Source organism: Falco naumanni, chromosome 5, assembly GCF_017639655.2.
Source record: "Falco naumanni isolate bFalNau1 chromosome 5, bFalNau1.pat, whole genome shotgun sequence".
Lineage (NCBI taxonomy): Eukaryota > Metazoa > Chordata > Aves > Falconiformes > Falconidae > Falco > Falco naumanni.
This window is the reverse complement of record NC_054058.1, coordinates 80,919,459-80,940,192: the sequence shown is the minus strand read 5'-3', so window position 1 is coordinate 80,940,192 and position 20,734 is coordinate 80,919,459. Positions and strand designations below refer to the sequence as shown.

Below are 20,734 nucleotides of genomic sequence, written 5' to 3'. Positions count from 1 at the left end.
TCAGCGTTAAAATGGGGGGGGGAGTGTTAGTGTAGTCTTTCCAAAGTAGCCATTGCTTGGAGACTGGCTGGGCCTTGGCCTGTTGGTGGGAGGTGGTGAGTGACTGCCTTTGCATCACTTGGGGTTTTTGGGGTTTTTTTCCCTTTACTTACTCAACTGTATCATCTCAACCCATGATTTTTTTCTTACTTTTACCCTTCTGATTCTCCCCTATCCAGCACCACACATACATGTATGTGTATATGTTGTATATGTATGTAAAACTGGCTAGTCACCTGAATTTCAGGGAAGTGGTTTCACTATGCCTTTACCTTTATTGAGGTTCTTCTTGTTACGCTGAATTTTCTAGTAACTATCTCAAAACTCACACAGGGGCAATTCAGTTTCTGGAGTCCGTGACTGCTGCATAGTGATGTCTGACAGACGGTTTGCTTCTTTAGTCAGTTGAAAGAATCCCAGTCTGTCAGATACAGTTAGCTTAGATTGTCAGTTATAAATTGCTAAGTGTTGGGTCCATTTATACACTGGAAACAGAGATGTTAAAATAATCCTATGCCTCATGCTTTTTTAGACAGATTATTGCCTTGAGTATGTAGAACTATTTTCTATAAACCACAAAAATGAGTATGTTGGTGTATTGCTGCTTGCATAGAGGTAGATGCAAACTTCCTTAGACTTCATTATATGTACTGTTTTGCTTTGTGTCAGTTCATTGTTGTGCTGGGATTTGATTAATTCAGAAATGCTCTTGATAGACTCTGTGGGCATTGTGTTAACTCCTCATTGTAGAGAAGTTAACTCCTTGTCTTAATTTCTCATGCTTTAGAGAAGAAGTGGCAGATGTTTTGTGTTCCCTGTAAATAGTAATTTATGGTAGAACTCTTTGTAGTTTTATTCCTGTGTATTTCTTTATGCATTTTGAGTTTGAATAATAATTAATTCATTTTGGCTCTTCCAGATACATAGTTTACTCTCTTTGGCTGCAAATCGCTTTCAAGGGAGATACCATGAAACAATTAAGCAAGAGGTTATGTACAAATTTCTGACAGCTGCCCCTGACCACAGAGCTGGGTAAATACACTATGACTGTAATTTCAGCTTATAAACACTCCTAAGAGATTGTATTTGTTCATATCAATGATTAAGTTGTACTGATATATATTGTTTGGTGCACTCCAAGAGTCCACAGTAAATATATTAATGTACTATTAATTTTATATGCAAGTTCCTTTGCATTATAAACAAAGAACATGCTCTAGATCTTTTCTTCCTCTTACTTAGTGTAAAGTATAGTAGAGCCAGGTTCCAATGGCACTTCAGTTCATTTCAACTCTGTTAAATTTGTATGCTCCCCTGTTGTGTTCTCCTTGTGTGATTATTTTCATTTGATGTTAATTTTTAATGCTTTCACTGAATGCCTGTTTTCAGCTTCATGTCGCCATGTCTTTTTTCAGTGTATGTGAGAGTCAAAATTAAGTATGAACATCAGTTAAGCTCTAGAGCTTTTTGTATAGTGTGCCGCTGACCCTGAAGCTTGCAGGTGTCCTGTGACTGAAATAAGCCCCTGCTTCAGCAGCTTTGAAGATCTCTGGTCTTCTAGTACCCATCTGTACGTAATGGCCTCAGTGTTAGAACAGATCTCTCTCTTTTTAATAAGTTTAGGTTATTTAGGACATTTCCCAGGCTTTTTCTGGTGTAAAGAAATGAACTTAACACTGTGCAGCAGTTATCCACGTGGATTTAGTGCTGTTGAAACATGACAGTGGCTAGAGGATGTTCTACCAGTGTTTGCGAGGTCTTGATAAGCTTTTAAAATAAGACAGTAAAATCCTGAAGCCTGCTTAAAGTACTTTGTGACACCAGATGTCTAGCTATGCAAATATAATTCTGTATTAGGCAATTCTTGGGCTTCCAGGATTTCACAGTGTTTCAGTAGTCTTTTTATAAACTTCACTGGTTTTCTCTGCATCTGATGAAAACTGGTTTGTTTGTATATTTTTGTCAAGTTCAAGGTTTTTTATATTTGCAATAGCTAGTTCTGATGTTTCATAACCTTGAGCATTTCTGGTAATTAGTAGAAATCTTGATTTCAGGAGACAGTCCCCTAGAGATACTAGATGTCTGGCTGTTAAACGCCTGCTCTTAAAAATACAGCTTATCCACTTCCACACAGGTACATACCCAGCCCCTAGTAAGCTGGGGTTTTTTTGCCTAGTGGTAGTCAAGAGGTACACTGATGCCCGTGTTTACTCCATCATAGTTCCTTGAGCTGGATGTCTCCTTCCTGCCATTTGCCTGTATAATTTTCATCACAGGCATTCCCAGTTGTCTTCTGAAGTCCCTATTCTTTCAGTTGCTCCTAATGCGTCATCTGGTACTGATATCAGTTGTGGCTCACCATGCAGGGTCAGTGAGTGTAACTTTTTCTTGCTGTTACCATCCTTTTGTCATCCTTAGGTAATGAGTGTAGCTTCAGTCGTTGCTGTCTGCCATCCTGATTAGACAGTTGTCCTGACTTCAGAGCCCTGGACTATGCAAGGAAATGCACATACCTCTCAGGAATTTGCTTTCTTCAGCTCCTGGATTAGGTCCTTTTCTGGTTCAGAGGCTTTCAAATTTTTGTCTGGATGTTGAATAGCCTGTTCTTTGATCTTGGGGAAGAATGTCCTTTCCTTGCACCTTTAACGGAACAAAAAGTCTTGAGTTACCCAAGAGCTCCAAAACCTTTGCAAACTGGGCACTTTGAGTGCCTAAATAACAGCCCTTTCCCATGGTAGGTCATTCACACACTGTCTCCTCTTGCCAGTTGAAGGGCATTGGCTGTACATACAGTGTTTGGGTGTACATGTGAATTGCTTACTTCAAAGACTGGTTTTTGCTCTCTGTGTGTTGAGGGAGGAGGAGTTGAGCGGAAGATAACACAATTCTACACAACTTCATTGTAGGGATGATGGGTTTAAACTCTATTAAACTATTTAAAACTTTTTGTATTTTTTTGAAGGCATGTATTTTCATGAAGGCACGCTCACAGAATTATTAACTTACTACAGTGTGGAAGTTGCATAAACTCCTTCATGTGTGATTTAGGGTGTCCGTCCGTGTAAAGGAATAGTAATACTTAAATACCAGAAATCCTGGAATGCAATTCACAATGTGCAAACCTGAAATATTTTCTCATGTATTCAGAACAATTATCAGAGAGGTCTGTTTTTTTCCTGGGAGGGGGAGGTTGGTTGCTTGCTTTTTTTTTCTTCTTTTTTTTTTTGTTTTGGGTTTTTTTGTTTGTTAATACAGGTTTTGATGGGAGCTCTTTGAGTCTTTGATGTGAAAAGCAGGCAGCCCATTTCAGAGCCTACAGTAAGACAAAGCAAACTTACCTCTTTAACTTGAGGTTTTGGCAAAGAGTCCACCGTAGCAATTGCAGTAGTCCTTTCCGCATTGTGTATGATTTGCTTTTTCATTTAATTCTGTTCATTACAGTTGTTCTTCTGATTGTTGAAAGCTTGTTGAAAGTTAAATTTGTTTTTCTTCCTTATATCTTCATATCTTTTGATAGGGTGTGGAATCAACATTTATATTTTATCTTTGTTTATATGTTAAACTCTGAACCTAGGGTGGGTTATACTACTTCCTCAGTCTAGCTTCCTAACAGTAGTCTCCTGACAACAACTTTCTTACTAATTTCCACTATCTTTAATTACAGACATTCCTGTTTTCTTGATAACCTTTTTTGGTTTAAATGGAACCCGAAGGGTAACAGTTGTAAGCTGAATCCAATTTACATGGATGTTATCTGATAAGAATACAGTTATCTTCCTTAACTCCACCTCCAAATTTTTCAGGCTTTTGCAACACAACTTTAAGGTTCGGTTGGAAAATTTTGCTACTTAAAATGACATTTATTTATGAAAATAATTTTCTTTAGGTTCAATTCAACTCATTAGACAGAAAAGCCACTTAAAAGATTTTGATAGATAAAATTGTACCCCATGATGCTTGTGAGATACTACTATTATCAGTAGGTGTGTACAACTTCAGGTTGCTCCTAGTGCTTTGTCTGGTGAGCTTTTCTATAGTATTCTGTTCTGGATGTCTCCCCCCTGCTTCGATTTCCACTCTTTTCATCTCAAATCTCATTACTTATGTTTACAGTTCCTGTTCAGCTTTTGATGACATGGAAGTGTTTTTACATGGTCTTGGTCTAGAGTACATAATAGGATTACTGAAGGTAAGCCTGTGGTGTATCTGCTATCTGTAAAGTAACCCATGAAAGCAAAATGCACCTACAGCATAAAAAAAATTTCTGTCACTACTAGTATATTAACTCAAATAAATGTATTAAATTAATTCAGATAAATTTATTAAATATAAGTTTATATAAAAAGTGTTAAGTTAAACTGCAGTGGACTGAATTGGATTGCTTAATTTTTATTATGTGTGTTAGTCACCACATGATGTTTCTAAACTAGAGAACTCTCCCATTCGATAATGGTGTTGTATAGCTGGTTTTGCTTCTGAAAACTGAAGTAAAACATAACTGGAAAAAATCAAGTAAAAATTTCTTCTGAAATTCTTTTTGATGGTAGAAACCCCTTTGTTTTATGCAGGAAAGAGATATATCTTTAAGACAACTTCTGATCATGCAGAAAGATGAGCTAATACAGGTCAGTTTACTACTTTAGAACTTCATCTGGTTTTTTTCTTTTTTCTTAAATGTTTTAATATCTTAACTTCTCTTAACCTTGTAAGAATTTTTTTTTAATATCTGTTTGCAGACTTCAACTTTTTGAGTTTTACTGTGAATATAGACAGACCTTTTCTAAAGTATGTAATCCCACAGATCAGCTTTGAATTCTGTGAGTTGAATTCTTGCATCTTGCTCTGGCTAGATCTGACTATGAAGTGGAATTCCCCAGTATTTCTTTGCTGCAATGATGTGGGAGTTGGGGTGTGAGCAGGAAATAGTTCTGTTTAAAATTTTAATTGTTACCATTTTTAGTATTCAAGTATGTTTTCCCTGAAAGGAAATCAGTGACAGGACTAGCAGTAGGTAATCCTAAACAACTAACTAAACCACATTTGTTAAATGTGGTCCTCTTTTGTGAGGTGGTAATTTCTGTTGGAAAAACAAGAACTCTCTTATATTGTGGAATCTTGTATCCCACACAGGTTTGTAAAACTTCACCTAAAAAAAAAAAGTGGAGGAGAGTAGATTTGGTTTCTTACAGTTTACTGCAGCTGGGAAGGTTGGTATTTCACTGTTAGCCAGGACTAAGTGATGCATTATTACAAAGTTTCAGTTTCCACTTGAGGTAGGGTGGTTGCTTTTCCTTAGTCTTTACTGGAATTATTCCTGTGGGAAATGAAAGACTTCCTGTGCTTACAGAAGGATGCCATAATAAAATCCAATTATAGGAGTCTCTTTGGAACAATGTTCAGTGCTTCAGGATGAGGGATTCTTCTAGCACTCTGTACCTGGTCTGGGATACCAAAGATGCCTCATTAAAGTAGCTGCCTCAAGCCTGCACCCTGCTACTGATTCTAACCGTGTCTTCAGCAACATCTTTTTTCCTCTTATTCTGGCACCAAGCAGGTGTGTGTTCTAGCGGCTGGAACCAACATTTGCATACAGATGTTAATACTCCTTCAGGGTTGGTGTAACAAGTATGGTTTATGTGAAGTTTAGTCTTGTAACTGAGTAGAGTTTAAGAGTTTTGACAGAGTTCAGAAGTACTTCTGTGTTCTCAGAGGAAGCATCTATAGGGAGCTTTGTCAATTAAGAGATTTTTAAGAGTTCACTTAGACCTAAATATGCATGTCAGCATGTTCTGATGTTACTGCTTTTCTGAAGCCTCAGGATCATGCCCACTGAAGAGGATCCCAGTGTGGGCTTTATATGAATCTTAAAACCCCTGTTGACAAGAATTTTGCTCTTAGGTGAGATTTTTGTGTCTTTCATCACTGTGTGAGCTGCTGTGTTGGTTATAATTGCATTAAACTGCAAATCTGGCTGCGTGTATGTTCATACTCATCACCTCTTTTGATGCTGTAATCATTATTTGGTTTTGTCCAAGGGACATTGCAGGAAGGGGAGAGAATTGTGGATTTTAATGAATGGCTAAGCCTTACTGTTCCTTCACCAGACTCCAACTTCTGTTTCTGTGTTCTAACATGTTTGAGGCTCCCTATTTTAAAGAGGGCTTTTTTGGACAAACTGAAGTAAATATCTGGGGCTCCTCTTGCACAGGAAGATAATACCTATAGGAGCAGAAGTGTCTTGCCTCTTAGCTCTGCAACAGCAGGAAGCATTTCCTGGAAAATAAGTCATGCTTTGTGCATGGACATAAATTAATTAGTGAGTCTTCAATAGAGAATTTGAAAAATTACATAACACTCTTGGCTTATTAGCACTTCATAAGTTATCCTAAATTCTTGATGCAGTCTAGTTTTAGAGCTCTGCTAACAGTTTGTCCCCATACTACTGATAGAATAAATCTAATCTGTAACTCCAGAGTTAAAGTTTTTAGTGTGATGGCAGATCGTCAGCTAACAGCCAGCTATTTTAAAGAGCCTGGATCTTATTACTACAAAGATTAATGATGACCTCTGATGGATGCCTGTGAACCAAGCTGCTTTGTATCCGGAGAACTAGGGAGAAATCCTGTCACTAACATGAGACGCTTGCCTTCATCAAACTATATCAGAAAGATATTTTCTCTGTAAATGTCTTTATCTGTATTCTACAACAGTGCCTAAACAATGACTCTAAAGCTGAAATCCTTGCATTCCTCAAGTTTATAAACTCTTCCATACTGAGACAAGTCTATTCAGTATACTGTGACATGTCTATTCAACATTTGAAGGTTTTTGTCTGATCCTATGCTACTCATAACACTCAGGTCTGGTTGTTTTTTTTTTTTTTTGGGGGGGTGGGTTGAACATTGGTCTCACAAGATAGCAATAGAAGTAATTTTTCCTCTGGATGCATTTAGGACTAGGAAGGTTCCTTTCTCTCATGTTTATTAGTTTAGAATAAATCTGCATCCTTTTCTGGATTTGAGAATGCATAATGAAAAGCTGACACATCAGAATTCAAAATATAACCCAGAAGTTTAACTTCATCATTAGAGAATTATCTGGTCTGTGTGCTTCCGTATCACAGTTCCAAGACTCTCCTTCCTCTGCCCTCCCTCCCCACAAGAAAGCATTTAATTTGGCAGGAAAATGTGAGGTTATTAAAAATAGTGGCCACTTGGGCAAGATGGCAAGAATGTAAGAGTCCATGTATAACTTCACGGCTTTTATCTGAGAAGCATGTCATCTTTCATGTGTTGAGGCAATCTGTTATTCACCTTTTCTTTTGTTTCCATCTAAAGGATGACAGAAAAATCATGTTGATGATGGAGCAAGAGTTTGGGACATGGATTTTCAAGATCTGGGTTTTATTTATGTATTTATTTAAGTAAAGAGTAAAATAGGTGATGTTAGAGTTGTTGTGCCTAAAATCAAAATCTAGACTGCGCACAATTGTTTTACAGATACAAGCAAGTTCTTGTACACCACTTGTACTTTCTTAAAACATATGGCCACTTCACAATAATGTTTGCGCTATTTAGACTGTAGAGTATAATTAAACCAACACCAACTTAAAACCTTGCTTATCCATAAGGAAGAAGGTCTTCTTGCACTGTGAATGTTCCTTACATTGATCACTGCATGAGTAGTCAGGTTCTGGATAACCCTCACGTTCATCAGAGGTGGCCTGGAAAGGGAAATATGTCTGCTTTTGGGAAGTAGTTCGAACTGGTCTATATATTTCTGTCCCTTAAGTTCTGCACCTAGTACCTCTGAGTTCAGAATTACTGTGGTGGTGGAAGGCTTTACCTATGATGACTTTTATCACATCCTTTACTTCCTAAACCATATCTTCAAGATGTGGTGATGCTCAGTCACAGATTCATTTGCAGAAGGATGAAATTGTATTTTATTTATAGGGGAACAAAGTACAGTGTCTTCCTGATACGCTAGTCAAAGCTGTGTCATGATTTGCTTGTTCAGGAATGGGAAGATGGAGTCAAAAGCAAACCCCACGTTCACCGTAGTTCCTGCTTTAAGCATGATAGTTTTAATATTAAAGAATAACTACCATTCTGTTCTTGGAAGAGCTCATTTGATTTGTTAAATCTTGAAAAGTTTTTCTTGAAAAAGAAACTTCCTGCTCTTGCATAGATCAGCTTACTTCTGCATCATGAAATGACTGCTGTAGTGCTTTATAAGCATTAAGAAAGCATTAGTTCGTACCAGATAGGGCTCCACAAGGCAAACTTGAAAACTAATAAATAGAGCAAACGTACAGCTTGACATAATAACTTCTAGAAAGCCCAGATCTTTCTTTCTTAAGGCTGCTAGTGATATTTACCAAAGAAAGTAGAGTACAATTTCTTCAGGTACCCATGGCAACCTATCAGAAACTCAAAAGTTCTTGACACCTGTGGTTAAACTCCCAATAAATCTTGTTGGGATTTTACATTTCTGAAGAACTTACTTGTCTATAGACTTAGAACATGGTTTTGAAATGTTTCAAGATGCACTTGTGAACCCAGAGTAGCATGTTACCTGTGATTTTTGAACACCTGGTAGAGAACCTGGAGGACTGTTTTATGGAGCCGTGACAAACACTGAGCATAAAGAAACAATACTTTCACACAAAGCGAGCATTTCTCTAGGCACCTTCTCTTCCCTAGAATTGCTGCTTGGCACTATACAAGAAAGTGAGACTGTCTGGCTTTTTGATCTCTGATGTGTTGTCAGCCATTCATTCAAAATTCTTTCTGCAATAATTACAGAAATATGGGAGACTGCAGACACTAACATCTTCCAGATTTCTGAGGCTGCAGCAGGGAACTTGAGGCCCTCAAAACATCAGTGAGAGTCCCATATATTCTAGCTTCGGACACTGTGGGATCCTTGCAGTCTCAAATTCCAAAGTGGTCCACTCCTCCTGAATCCAGGTGCTCAGCTGGAGAATTAGGAACAAAGTCCTACTTGAAGCTGGCATTATGAGGTTTTTCACTTGTGTGGAGAAGCATCCTTAGGGCTGCTAAGATCAGAAGTCCTGTGTTGCACGCGGCCTGTTAGACGAGCAAGGGAAAATACTGAATGTGCCACAGAGGCACTTCCCTTTTAAGAAATGAACTTTTTTTCTTTTAAGTGTTCTGCAAGAAAACTCTTAGCCTACAATTTAAATATGAGTTAAATTTTCATCTGAAATAGTTGATGGATAACACAGCTGACAATGTTTTGTGTCCCAGGCATCACTTGGAGAATCTCAGTTACATAGTGTTTATCTCCTGAAGAAAATTCTTCAGCTAAAAAAGACAAAAAGCATTGAACACTTCAGAACTTTCCTGTTGTTGTTGGAAGCATTAACCAGGAATATAGAAGATGACCTGATTTGAGCTTAGGGACTTTATAAACTGACGTCAAGTAGTATTTGGGCTTGGTCTTAATTTGAGGTGAGAAATCTATTCTGAGTTTATAAGTATGCTGTCCTTGAGATACATAAAAAAGGCTGCTTTTACAGGCTGTTTCTTGGTAGAAACATCTGGCTGAACGTCTCTTTAACAGATCATATTCTCTCTACTGGTTTCTGATCATTCAAAGTTTTGGAGGTAGTATGAACCAACTAGATTTCTTTGTAGATGTAACATACTTTAAATGAGACTCTGTAAGAAAAGAAGGTTTTAGAAAGGTATCATATCTTATGAGACCATTCTCTAACTGGAAAAAAATATAAACCAAAAAGCTTGTAAAAGCCCTTCTTAAAATCTGGCCTCTTTCTGTAAAATTCTTCATTTGATGCTGATTTATATAGTTTCCATTCTTTCTGAGTAAAAATCATGATGATTGGTTATTTTGCTGTAAGAGATGACTGAGATGATTCTGAAATAGATGAGTATAACATCCTAACAACACAGGGATACTTACAAAAACTGCTATGAATTTTTTTTATAATCCTTAAACAGATTTTCAGAATATCCTGTGCAATTTCAGCTTGGCTTTTCCTCAGCTCTTGCAGTTTTGTTTTGCATCATTGAAAATTTTCTGTGGTTTTATTTTTTTCTCTTGGCAGTTATATACATTGTATTTTTTGCAATAAATTTAAAACAACTTCTTTTGACTCAATAATTAGAAGCTCACACAATAAATGGTACTATACTGTTATGTCTAATAAGTATTAAAAGTGAATTATATTTGGAATTACTTTTTAAATTTAGATCGGCATTACAAATCCTGGACATCAACAGAAACTCCTAGATGCTATTAAGGAGCTACAAGTGGAAGAAATAAGTATTGGAGACCTCCCTGAAGTGGTGAAGCTGGAATTGAGGTAATAACTGTATACCTAAGGAAATGGAAGTGAAATATGAACAATCTAAGGTGCCTGCATTTTTTTCTGTAACTCAAAGGTAAAATTCTCTCATGCCTTATCCCATGCATAACATTCATGAGGGTGTATGCCAGTTAGTGGATTATGAGGGCTGGTGATAGGTGTACAAAGAAAGCTGGAAGCATAGATTCCTGCTGTAGGTATCTTTTGATGGGTTATATTGCCATTTTATGCCATTACTTTGGCCATCTTTTTTAGTGATTGGTTCTTTCTTTGTACCTCAGACAGGGTTTCATGGCCTTGCTGTGCCGGTTTTTTATTGCCTGGTGTTTATATCATAAACTATGAAACTGGCTTCTTGGGTTCTAATATTAACTCATTCCTTAATTTCTTTGATAGGCTCCAATGAGCATTGGTTTTTTTATTTCTCTGTGGAAATGGGGTCTTGCCCTGCTTGCTTGTCCGTGCTTCAAGATTGTCATGGCACAGATCCTTACAAACCCCATATGATGTGGTCTCTGAAATTCTCCATCGTGTCTGTAGACAAGGCAGGCTCTGTTAGTCTTGCACTCAATTTTTTCTGATTGTAAGATGCAATAAAAAGATGTGTGAGAGGGAGAGATGCCTATAATTTCTGCATAGGAGTTTAATTTTCAACTAATAAGTTAATTACTTGTACATGTCTGAAATCATAAATGCGACTTGTTGTAGAGATGCAGGATTTTTTTCCTTGTTTTTCTCTTCCACTGGAAGCAGTTTTAATTGGCTTCCAAAAGACCCTTTTATTAAATTACAAGTGAAAAACTTACTGAGCTGTTTTCCTTATCATGGATTATATTTACCAGTAGAAATAGGTTTATAAGGAAACTTTTTTCAGAAAGTGTTACTCCTTCAGACTTTCATTCCAACTTGATATTTTTCCCATTACAGGTTCTTTTTTACAGCCTTAAGCATCAGCTCTGCAATACCTGTCATACTTCTAGTATAGCCTTGTACAGTTTCATGAAAGCCAGGCCTGAGATGAGAGGGACGTCCCTTAGCAACCTTATTAAACTTCATCAGTCCCCTAAGCGCTGGTAGAGCACTCCCCACATCCAGCTCAAAAAGTAGAATGAAGGCTATATTAAGCATGGAGTTGTCTTAAGATTTGTTTAACCTCTTATCCTCTATTTTGTTGTGTAAATATCATTTTTTCCAGAAGAGAGACATAGGCTTGAATTTAGGTTCTGTGCTCGTATATTCCCTCTTCTTCTTCCCAGAACTGTAGCAGAATAGCTCCTGAAAATAGGAGTATTATGATACTTCAATTTGCAAAAGTTTTAGAAACGGACTCAGGCAGAAAAGGGTAGCTCGCCTTTCAGAGGCTTTAGTCAGCTGAACCACAGTTCAACCACAGTTTGTTTAACGTAGAGAAGAGTGGTTTGGGGATACTGCTCCTTCCTCGTACCATAGCTGCATCACTGTTAAGTTAGGTTCTCTGTGCTCGTTTCTCTCTTCCCAGTCCCACCACCATTTGCATAGCATTGTGTTGCCTTACTTGAAGTGGCCTGGCTAGCGTAGTACTGGGGGAAACAACCCCTACTTGCATCCAGTCTGCTCATTAAGTCACTTTATTCTTGGAAAAGTTAAAGGTTCAGTTCCTCTTTAAAGTGTGTGTATCTCCCTCTTGACAAGTGACCTGACAGCTGTGCTGCAACTCTGCTAGGTATTTCTTCCCCCTCCAGAATAGTGGGGAGAGATGTCTGCGTTATTTAGGTACCATAAGGCTAGACTCTTCATCACTTACATTGTTCGTTGGACCAAAGAATGTCCATACTTGGGTTCAAGTTCATTCTGTACACGTCACCATCCTTTAGAGGCAGCTGAATTGCACTGATTGTGTGTATTAGCCGTCATGTCATGGTGTGGCCCTACTGCAGCATTGTGTTTTGTGTTTTAGTTATGAGTCTGTCTAGTATATACTCCACTCCCATCTAGTCATTCTTACATATGCTGATTGCTCCTTATGCGGATACTGTGCCTGTATCTCTATCCATTACTGTGTTTATACAAAATAAGCTTTGCAGCCTGCTTGAGTTATGTTTTTGCAGCATGATGCCAAGTTTGAGCTGTAGGATGTGGGAGGACATGCAGGGCACTTGGGGAAGGTCTTGAAAGACTCCGGTGGACTGGGAGAGCAGGGTGTTCATGTTCTAGTGCGGGACTTGATGCTGCTTCTAGTCTGTGAGATTTCATTTGACAGATGGACCACTCAGTGGATAAGGAATTGGCTTCGGTGGTTGCAGTCAAAGAGTTGTGGTCAGTGGCCTGATGTCCAAGTAGAGACCAGTGACAAGTGACATTCTTCAGGTGTCAGTATTGAGACGGGCACTGTTTAACATCTTTCTTAGCAGCATGGACAGTGGGATTGAGTACGCCCTTGGCACGTTTGCCGGTGACACCAAGCTGTGTGGTGCAGTCAACATGCTGGAGGGAAGGGAGGCCATCCGGGGGGAGCCTTGCAGGCTTGAGAGGTGGGCCTGTTCGAACCTCATTAAGTTCATCAAGGCCAAGTGTAAGGTCCTGCACATGGGTCAAGGAAATCCCAAGCACAAATACAGGCTGGGTGAAGAATGGACTGAGAGCAGCCCTGTGGAGAAAGACAGGGTATTGGTGGACAAGCAGCTCAACATGACCTGGCAATGTGCGCTTGCAGCCCAGAAAGCCAACCATACCCTGGGCTGCATGGAAAGAAGTCTGACCAGCAGGTTGAGGGGGGAGATTCTCCACCACTACTCCACTCTCATGGGAACCCACCTGGTGTACTACGTTCAGCTCTGGTGCCCCTGATACAAGAAGGACGTGGACCTGTTGGAGCAAGTCCACAGCAGGGCCACAAAGATGACCAGAGGGCTGGAGCTCCTCTCCTGTGAAGACAGGCTGAGAGACTTGGGGTTGCTCAGCCTGGAGAAGAGGAGGCTTCAGAGAAACCTTAGAGCAGCCTTCCAGTACCTGACGGGGGCCTACAGGAAAGCTGGAGAGGGAGTTTTGACAAGGGCTTGTAGTTCTAGGACAAGGGGGAATGACTTGAAACTGAAAGAGGGTAGATTTAGGTTAGATACAAGGAAGAAACTCTTCACTATGAGAGTGGTGAGGCACTGGCACAGGTTTCCCAGAGAAGCTGTGAATGCCCCATCCCTGGAAGTGTTCAAGGCCAGGTTGGATGGGGCTTTGATCAGCCTGGTCTAGTGGAAGGTGTCCCTGCCCATGGCACAGGGGTTGGAGCCAGATGATCTTTAAGGTCCCTTCCAACCCAAACCACTCTATGATTCTATGATTCTCCATCAAAACCAAGTGTGTACGTTCAGAAGACAATCCAGGTGCAAACTAGTACATAGGCTGTAAGAGTGAAGAACTAAAGTTCCAGCACACAAGAGGGTACAAACCAGTATGATGTGGATACACCATAAATCCTGTTGACAGCACCTGTACTGTTCTTGTTAAAATATAGGCTTTGCTGCTGAGCTGAGGTAGTAGGCCAGGCGTCTAGGTGTCCGGCTGTCCAAGTTAGACACCTTTAGAAAAGGGTGTTGACTCTTCAGCAAGAGATAATTAGCTGCACTTTAAGATGACTTTGCCTAGTTCAAGCTTCATGCGGTTTTGTGCTAGAAATGTATGCAATGTATGCTTTTTTCAGACTGTTCTGTAGTGGTGTTTAGTATATACATTGAAGCAGAACAGCTTAAAAATGTGAACAGAGGAACTAAGCAGAGAAATATAAAAAGTTAGCAGTTCAGTGCATGTGTGGCCAAATACAATAAAAAACCTACATGATGTCTGGTACAGTCTCACACACCAGTGACATAGCGAATTTCTAGTACAATATGGGTTTAGAACATATGTAGTTCTCAAGACCAGAAAACAATGGATTGATTAAAGATTGTACACAAAATATGACAGCATTTCAGTTATGGCAAGCACTGCATAGTTTTCTAGAAAATGGCTTGACATGTATTCTAGGAATCTGACCTTGAGACTAAAATTATAGGCTATGTTTACATGCTATTATATAAAGATTTTACTACCCACTGGTTCAAAGTCATTCTGTGAGAAGGAAAATCAGTCATTAAGTCATAGAAAAACTAACATAGTAGGAAATGTTGAACTGATTGATTATAAACTCATAGTGTCTAGCACTGTTTAGCCACTGGTGTTTTGACAGCCATTAATTCTTTTAAAAAGTGATTCCTTTTTGAAAACTTTATTTCCATTTGCAAATATAAGAACATGTCACTGCAACAGATACAAAATTCTATGAAAATGGTTTTTAAGACCTATTATTGGTATAATAATGAAGTATGAGAAGTGTAAATGTTAGTCTTTCCTTTTTCCCCCCCTCCCCATTTAATGCCTATGACGTATTTTATTTTTCACTGAGAATCCTTCCAGAATTCTTAAAAATAATTTCTTTTGTGACAGAACACAGAAGGTACTGTAACTGATCCTAGCCAGCTAAAAAGTTGTTTGTAAGTAGAAGGAAATTTTCATGAACGTGGCTTGACTGTAGTAATGTGGGAAAACTTTCAGACTATCTCCAGATTTGTTTATTTTTTTTTAGGGTTTGGTTTTTTACCCTAAATATTCTGTTCAGTTTTTGTTCTGAAATAAATACTAATTTATTTTATAAAAACAAGCTTACAGGCTTTCTTACTTCCTTGTCCTCATAGAAACTGTGAAAAGTCTTGCTTTTTAACCTCCAGCATCCGTACTGGTGCTTCTATATATTTCTAGTTTAAGTGTTAAAATCTTAACAGTTCAGCAGTGTTGCAAATCACAGATGTCCTGAGCAGTGGTGGAAACTTTGATTATGAACTATCTTGTGCCAAAGGTGAAGGAAGACACTGTGGGCTAAATTCAGTCTCTGTTTAGACGCTTCCACCACACTGGCATCTAGCTTAGTTTAACTGTTAGGCAAATTCCATGTGTACCATTTTCAGAAGCAGCAAGTAAGGTGGTGTAAGTACGTTGCATATAGGTTTAGTAGCAGATTGCCCTAAGGAAAAGAGGAAAGTTGTGGTCTGAATTAATTTATTCAGCTTCTTCCATAAATAAAACGGGAAGTCCTGCAGTAGTAACTTAAAATTGTTTCTTCTTTTGCCCTTGCTTGTTACTCACATGAATGGCTTATAGCTAGTGGAAACTTTTCTACTGGAGATACAGGTACTTCTCAGGAGTTTCAGGGCTTGCGATCTCACTGTGTAAAAGCAAACAGATGATTTTCCTTGCCCCCTTTTCCTCTGCCCAGTCAGTGGCAACAACTTTCTGGCCAGCACCATGACTTACAACTAATGCGCTCTGAGGCTTCCAATAAAATAAATCGAGTCAGTGTCATGTGGGAGCTCTAGAAATTTAGCATTGAAATTAATCTGTGAAATTTTTCTATCCTTTTCTTCGTTCTTCAGAGATGCTGATCAAACTAATTTTCAGACTTGTCTTCCCACTTGGATTTGAGTACTAAGTATAAATTTTCTTCAAAGTAGGTAACATCAGATATTTTAGGCTTTGAGGAGTGTATTTCCAGATCCAGGGGCCAAGCCAGTATTACTGGATTCTTTTTTCCTCTACTGTACTGGAGACTAAATGACTCTTAAATTAGTCATTTCAGTCCTAGCTCCAAAGTACAAACCAGATTATTTTTTTTTCCCACATCTGCCTCAAAAATGTAAGCTGCAAGTCAGGAATATTAATATGTCAGCATAAAATTTACTATAAATTCTCTGTTTCTGGTGTTGCAAGACTGTGATCTGTGTGCATGCATGTGCTGGAAAAAGGTGTTGTAGTTACTATGCCTAGTGTAGTGTATTAAAAATTTGCTCATGCAGCAGGTAATGAAATATTTTCATTAATAATACAGGATTGGTGAGAGTTAGAAACAAAAGTGGAAGTTGATAGAATGTTTCCAAAAACATTCTGGGTGACACTTTTTCGATTTTCAGTGCGTCTTACCAGCTGAATATTCCAGATAACTTTGTGATTTGTTTTGCTTCCCAAAGAAGGGGGAGAACAACCAAAAAATCCAAAAACTTGCTAAGGTGTTAAATGTACTGTTTTACTAGCCTGTCTTGAAACGACACTGGATTTCTTCTTTATGCAATAAAACTGCATGTTGGTCTCACTCACTAGCCAATGTTGGTAATGCATAGATAATACTTAGCTTGCAAAAAGTTACAGCCTGTAACAAATAACAGATTAATGTTTTATTTCTGTAGTGAAGATGAATTCCTCAAGTTTCTTCAGAAGTTGAATAAGGAGTGTGCTAAGCTGATTGTTCCTGTACAGACCATGAATAATCATTTTCTCAAAAATTCTCACAAGGTATTCAACCAAAGAAAAAAAGATTGATTTAGAGTATATTATTCTTTTGTAGAATATTGTTCTACCTTGTAAAATGAAAAATATGAATACTTACCAGCTGTCTTGATTGTTATATAGTTATACAGAGCTGTCCAATGTTCTTTCGCTGAAGGACACTTTTGAAAATAATTTATTTCAAAGAGTTAGGCCACCCAATTGAAAGAGATAGGTTTGTTTCTTTGTGCTTCTCGTGATAGGGGACTTAAGGTGACAGAAGTTTCCCACAAAGGCTGATAGAGAGTAATAGGTTATGTTGTGCATAAATCATACAATGAAAACCCAGCATAAATACAGTTACAAACTTTTTCTGACACTGGCTTTTATGATATGTTAACTAAAGAATATTAAATAATAATCTACAGTCTGGCAATTAACTATTAACAGGTAGTACCGCAGTGGGCACCGACTGAGTGTTTTTTTGAAGTCTGCAAAGACTTGGTTTGCAGTGCTGAAAAGCTGGGAGAAGAAGTTACCAAACTGAAGGACCTGATGGAGAAGGTGGGTATGTGTGAGTGAGGCTGCTAAATACTGTGTCCAGGTTTCTGCATGCACCTTCAAATGCAACATCCATCAGTGGAATGTTTCGTACCTTGGTCTGCCACAGGCTCTTTAGCTGTAGCTTGGACGTTGCATCCACCTCTCCCCTTCCACATTTCCGTGAACAGAATGAGAAATAATCTAGAATATTCCACAGCAGCATGGACAGTCCCCACAGAAAGGCACAGTCAATTGTTTTCTTTGTACCGCAGGAAAGAATTAAGTGCAGTGTATCCCTGTGCTCTTGGACAACCAGTGTGGCAGAAATGCCACTCTGAATACTTGCACTCTTACTTCTTAATTAAGGAGTCTTTTGTTTGGAATTATTGACTCACAAGGAAGATACTAAGGTTTTATGGACTGAATGGGAGGCATCCCAGATAACTCTGCCGAGTGACAAAAGAAGAGGGTGGGAGAGGTCAAGGCTAGATGTTAGCACCACATCAGTCATTCTCAAACCAACACAATGACACGCTCTTGTCAGATGGGGTCATTTTAAGTAATAGGCTAGTAAAAGGAATGGCTGCTGGGATAGAGTAAATGGAGCATCAGTGTCAGAAAGGAATCTGTTGTTGAACGAAGCCATGTGGATCTCAGACCTTTAGTATAATGCTACTAACGCAATTTCCTGTAGTTTAAGTAAATTTAATGTGATATAACAACCTTCTCCCAATAAATCACTTAACACCAAATACGGTATTTTAAGAGGTAGATAGAGGCTGTGGCAAATAACTTTTTAGCTATTTGTGTACCTTTTTTCGCATATGCAGAAATCAATTGTATGTATATGTTTGCCTTCTGTATGTGCAGGCCAGTTACAAGGGCTGGGGAGATCCGAGTTAGGTGCCACTTGACTTTGCTGTCATCTGTACTTTGCTTCATCTTTAGCTGTCAAGATGAAGCATGGTGGCTTAGTGTTAAACAGGGGGTTTAAACATTAGCCTTCTAATTACTTAAAAAATTTAATTCCTGTTCTATTAAAATACTGTATAGTGGTTTATGAATTTCACTGATGAAGGCTTTAATACAAAACATTTGTGTGCTGCTTAATTTGTGATGGGGCACTCGAATCAGTAGAGCACTGAAACATTTATTATGAAAAGTGCAAATTCAACTGAAACAGTTAAACCCCTTAGATAATAAGTTCGTATAAATTCCCTTAAAATCCACAGGACTGTTTGCCAAGCTTAGTTATTACACGACTGCAAGCAGTACGTGTTGTGTCTGTAGCATAGAATTTTTAAAAGCACAGTAAATGCGGTGGCCTTCTAAGCATTACAAATGAAGGTAGGGAATCGGAACGTAACCCTGTTGCATCTCATGACAAGGCTCCACCCAGCTTCAACAGGTACTCGGGAAGGCACTTGTAAGGTACTTTCAGCTCTCCCTTTAATTTCAAGAAAGTCTAATCTGTTACATATGTAACTTGCTTTTTTAATAAACAGTTGTTTTAGTAATTAAATGACAAAATTTCTGGTTAAAATATTTTGATGATTGGAATTAAAATGTTATGTTACTAGATGTTTGTAACATCTATTAGCAATGTGTTTTACTTCTGAGGAATTACCTTCGTAAACAGTTTTTCTATTGCGTATTGCAGAATGATTAAGCATCAGGTAAGGTAAAGGTTTGCATCTGTTTATTTCCATTGAAGTAGGGCAGAAGACAGACAGTAAGAAAGAAATAATATCAGTTGTAGATGCATGCAAATTCTTAGGACTGGATACTTTATCATATACTTAAGTTTTCACACTAACTTTTTTTCTTTGTTGCACTTCTTACATGAACTTAACATCTGCCTCAGCATGAACAGAGGAATGACCCCAGCCAACTGAAACCTCCAGAAAAAGCACTCACCTTGGAAAAAAGATTAGTAAAAATGGGAGTGGTGACATTGCTTGGGTTTGGGTTTTTTTTCTTTATAACTACATTAGTGGTAAAGAAAACCCGACTTGAAGTTTAGTGCTATGAGTACTTTTGGAAAAATTGGTTGCATTATGCTTCTGTTCAATATATGCATGTGAGCTGAGGTCACGTGAAATAGTTTTCATTGTATCTGTAGTATTTGCGTCCAGTAAGTACTTTGATCTAGACATAAAGTTATTAAAAATGAAAACTGCTACTTAAATGTATCTTAGGGGGTTTGTTTTCAAATTATTTTGTATATAGAATGTAGGTCTAAAATCTTGTCAAAGCTGCTTTTCTTTTTTGGCATAAAACTGTAATTATTGCTTACTAATTACTAGTTTCATTTTTACCTTTAGCTGTTGTTCAGATGTGAACATAAGCAAGTAATTCTGATTATATCACATACTTGTGTTTAAAATTATGATGCAGGTATGTTTTGGGGGTTGGGAGGGTTTAAAATATTTTAATTATCTCGTGCAATTTTATGTTGTTAAAGATCTTTTCCCTTACAGTTTTTCATATGAATCTATCCTATGAAAAACTTCCCAGTAAGGTATACTTTTTTTTCCCCCTTTGTCACAATCACAGGACTGTAGAGATCTTGTTACGCATTGCCTAAAAGTCATTTTCCACTGAATGGTGATACTCAAATTATGCCTGCAATCTGTTTCTTTAGGGATACTTACTTCTATTAAGGGTTTCAGCACAGGTATTAAAAGGATTATAGGAGTCCTTTGCTATAAGAATGCAAGCAACTCATAAGGCATAGCAACATGTTTTTTTCTTGGTCTGGTCTTTCACTACAACAACTTCATACTTGGAGTAAACTTTTCTTAATAGTGTCTCCACTTTAAAAGATGGAGTGAAAACATTAATGCCTGGATTTCATCTGATTACCAAACCAGCTACGTTGAGGAAAGGGAATTGGTGTAAGTTACTTCAAATCAGTTACGTTTTTGGAAACTTCAGTAAACATTTGTAAGAATGCTGAATATTTCTGAATGGACATTTTCTATCAAAATCAAACAAAAGGAGTCTAAAACATCTAAACCTCAATGGGTGTGTCATGCTTTAGAGCACTCTGTTTTCAGAGATGCTGTGTGGACTCTTATTAATCTTTGATGTTCCTTCCAAACACTAGTAAGGAGAAGACAAAAACTTGAATGCTACTCCAGTTGTTGTCAGTTGTTCTCTGCTTTTTTGTTTCAGAAAACGACATTGGGTGTTAGTATGTTTTGTTGTTACTGCAATTGTTTTACCTCCTTTCCTCCCAGGTTTCTCCTTCAATGCAAGGAACATCCTACAGAGTGATGAGGCCAGAGGCAAATACAACATAAGTTGGGGTTTTTTTCCATTCTGTTCCCAACTTTGGGTCAGAGGGGATAAGCAGTATTCACCACCACCACCATTCACCAGCAGAAGTAGAGAAGTGCACCCATGCTATCAGCATACTGACTTGAACCAACAAAGTATAGAAAAGGAAATATCTTAAAAATAATACTCTTA

The 20,734-nt window shown here is 38.2% G+C and overlaps 1 protein-coding gene across 1 annotated transcript in view; it reads left to right on the top strand.

The window, feature by feature from the left end:
- ASZ1 (ankyrin repeat, SAM and basic leucine zipper domain containing 1) overlaps positions 1-19,283 on the top strand; it is a 41,509-nt gene extending 22,226 nt beyond the window's left edge. The window contains exons 7-13 of the mRNA XM_040596604.1: positions 959-1,071; positions 4,153-4,228; positions 4,608-4,664; positions 10,278-10,390; positions 16,639-16,744; positions 17,168-17,281; positions 19,125-19,283. Coding sequence (XP_040452538.1) covers positions 959-1,071; positions 4,153-4,228; positions 4,608-4,664; positions 10,278-10,390; positions 16,639-16,744; positions 17,168-17,281; positions 19,125-19,283 — 738 coding nt within the window. The remainder of the gene's footprint in view (positions 1-958; positions 1,072-4,152; positions 4,229-4,607; positions 4,665-10,277; positions 10,391-16,638; positions 16,745-17,167; positions 17,282-19,124) is intronic.
- The last annotated feature ends 1,451 nt before the right edge of the window (positions 19,284-20,734 follow it).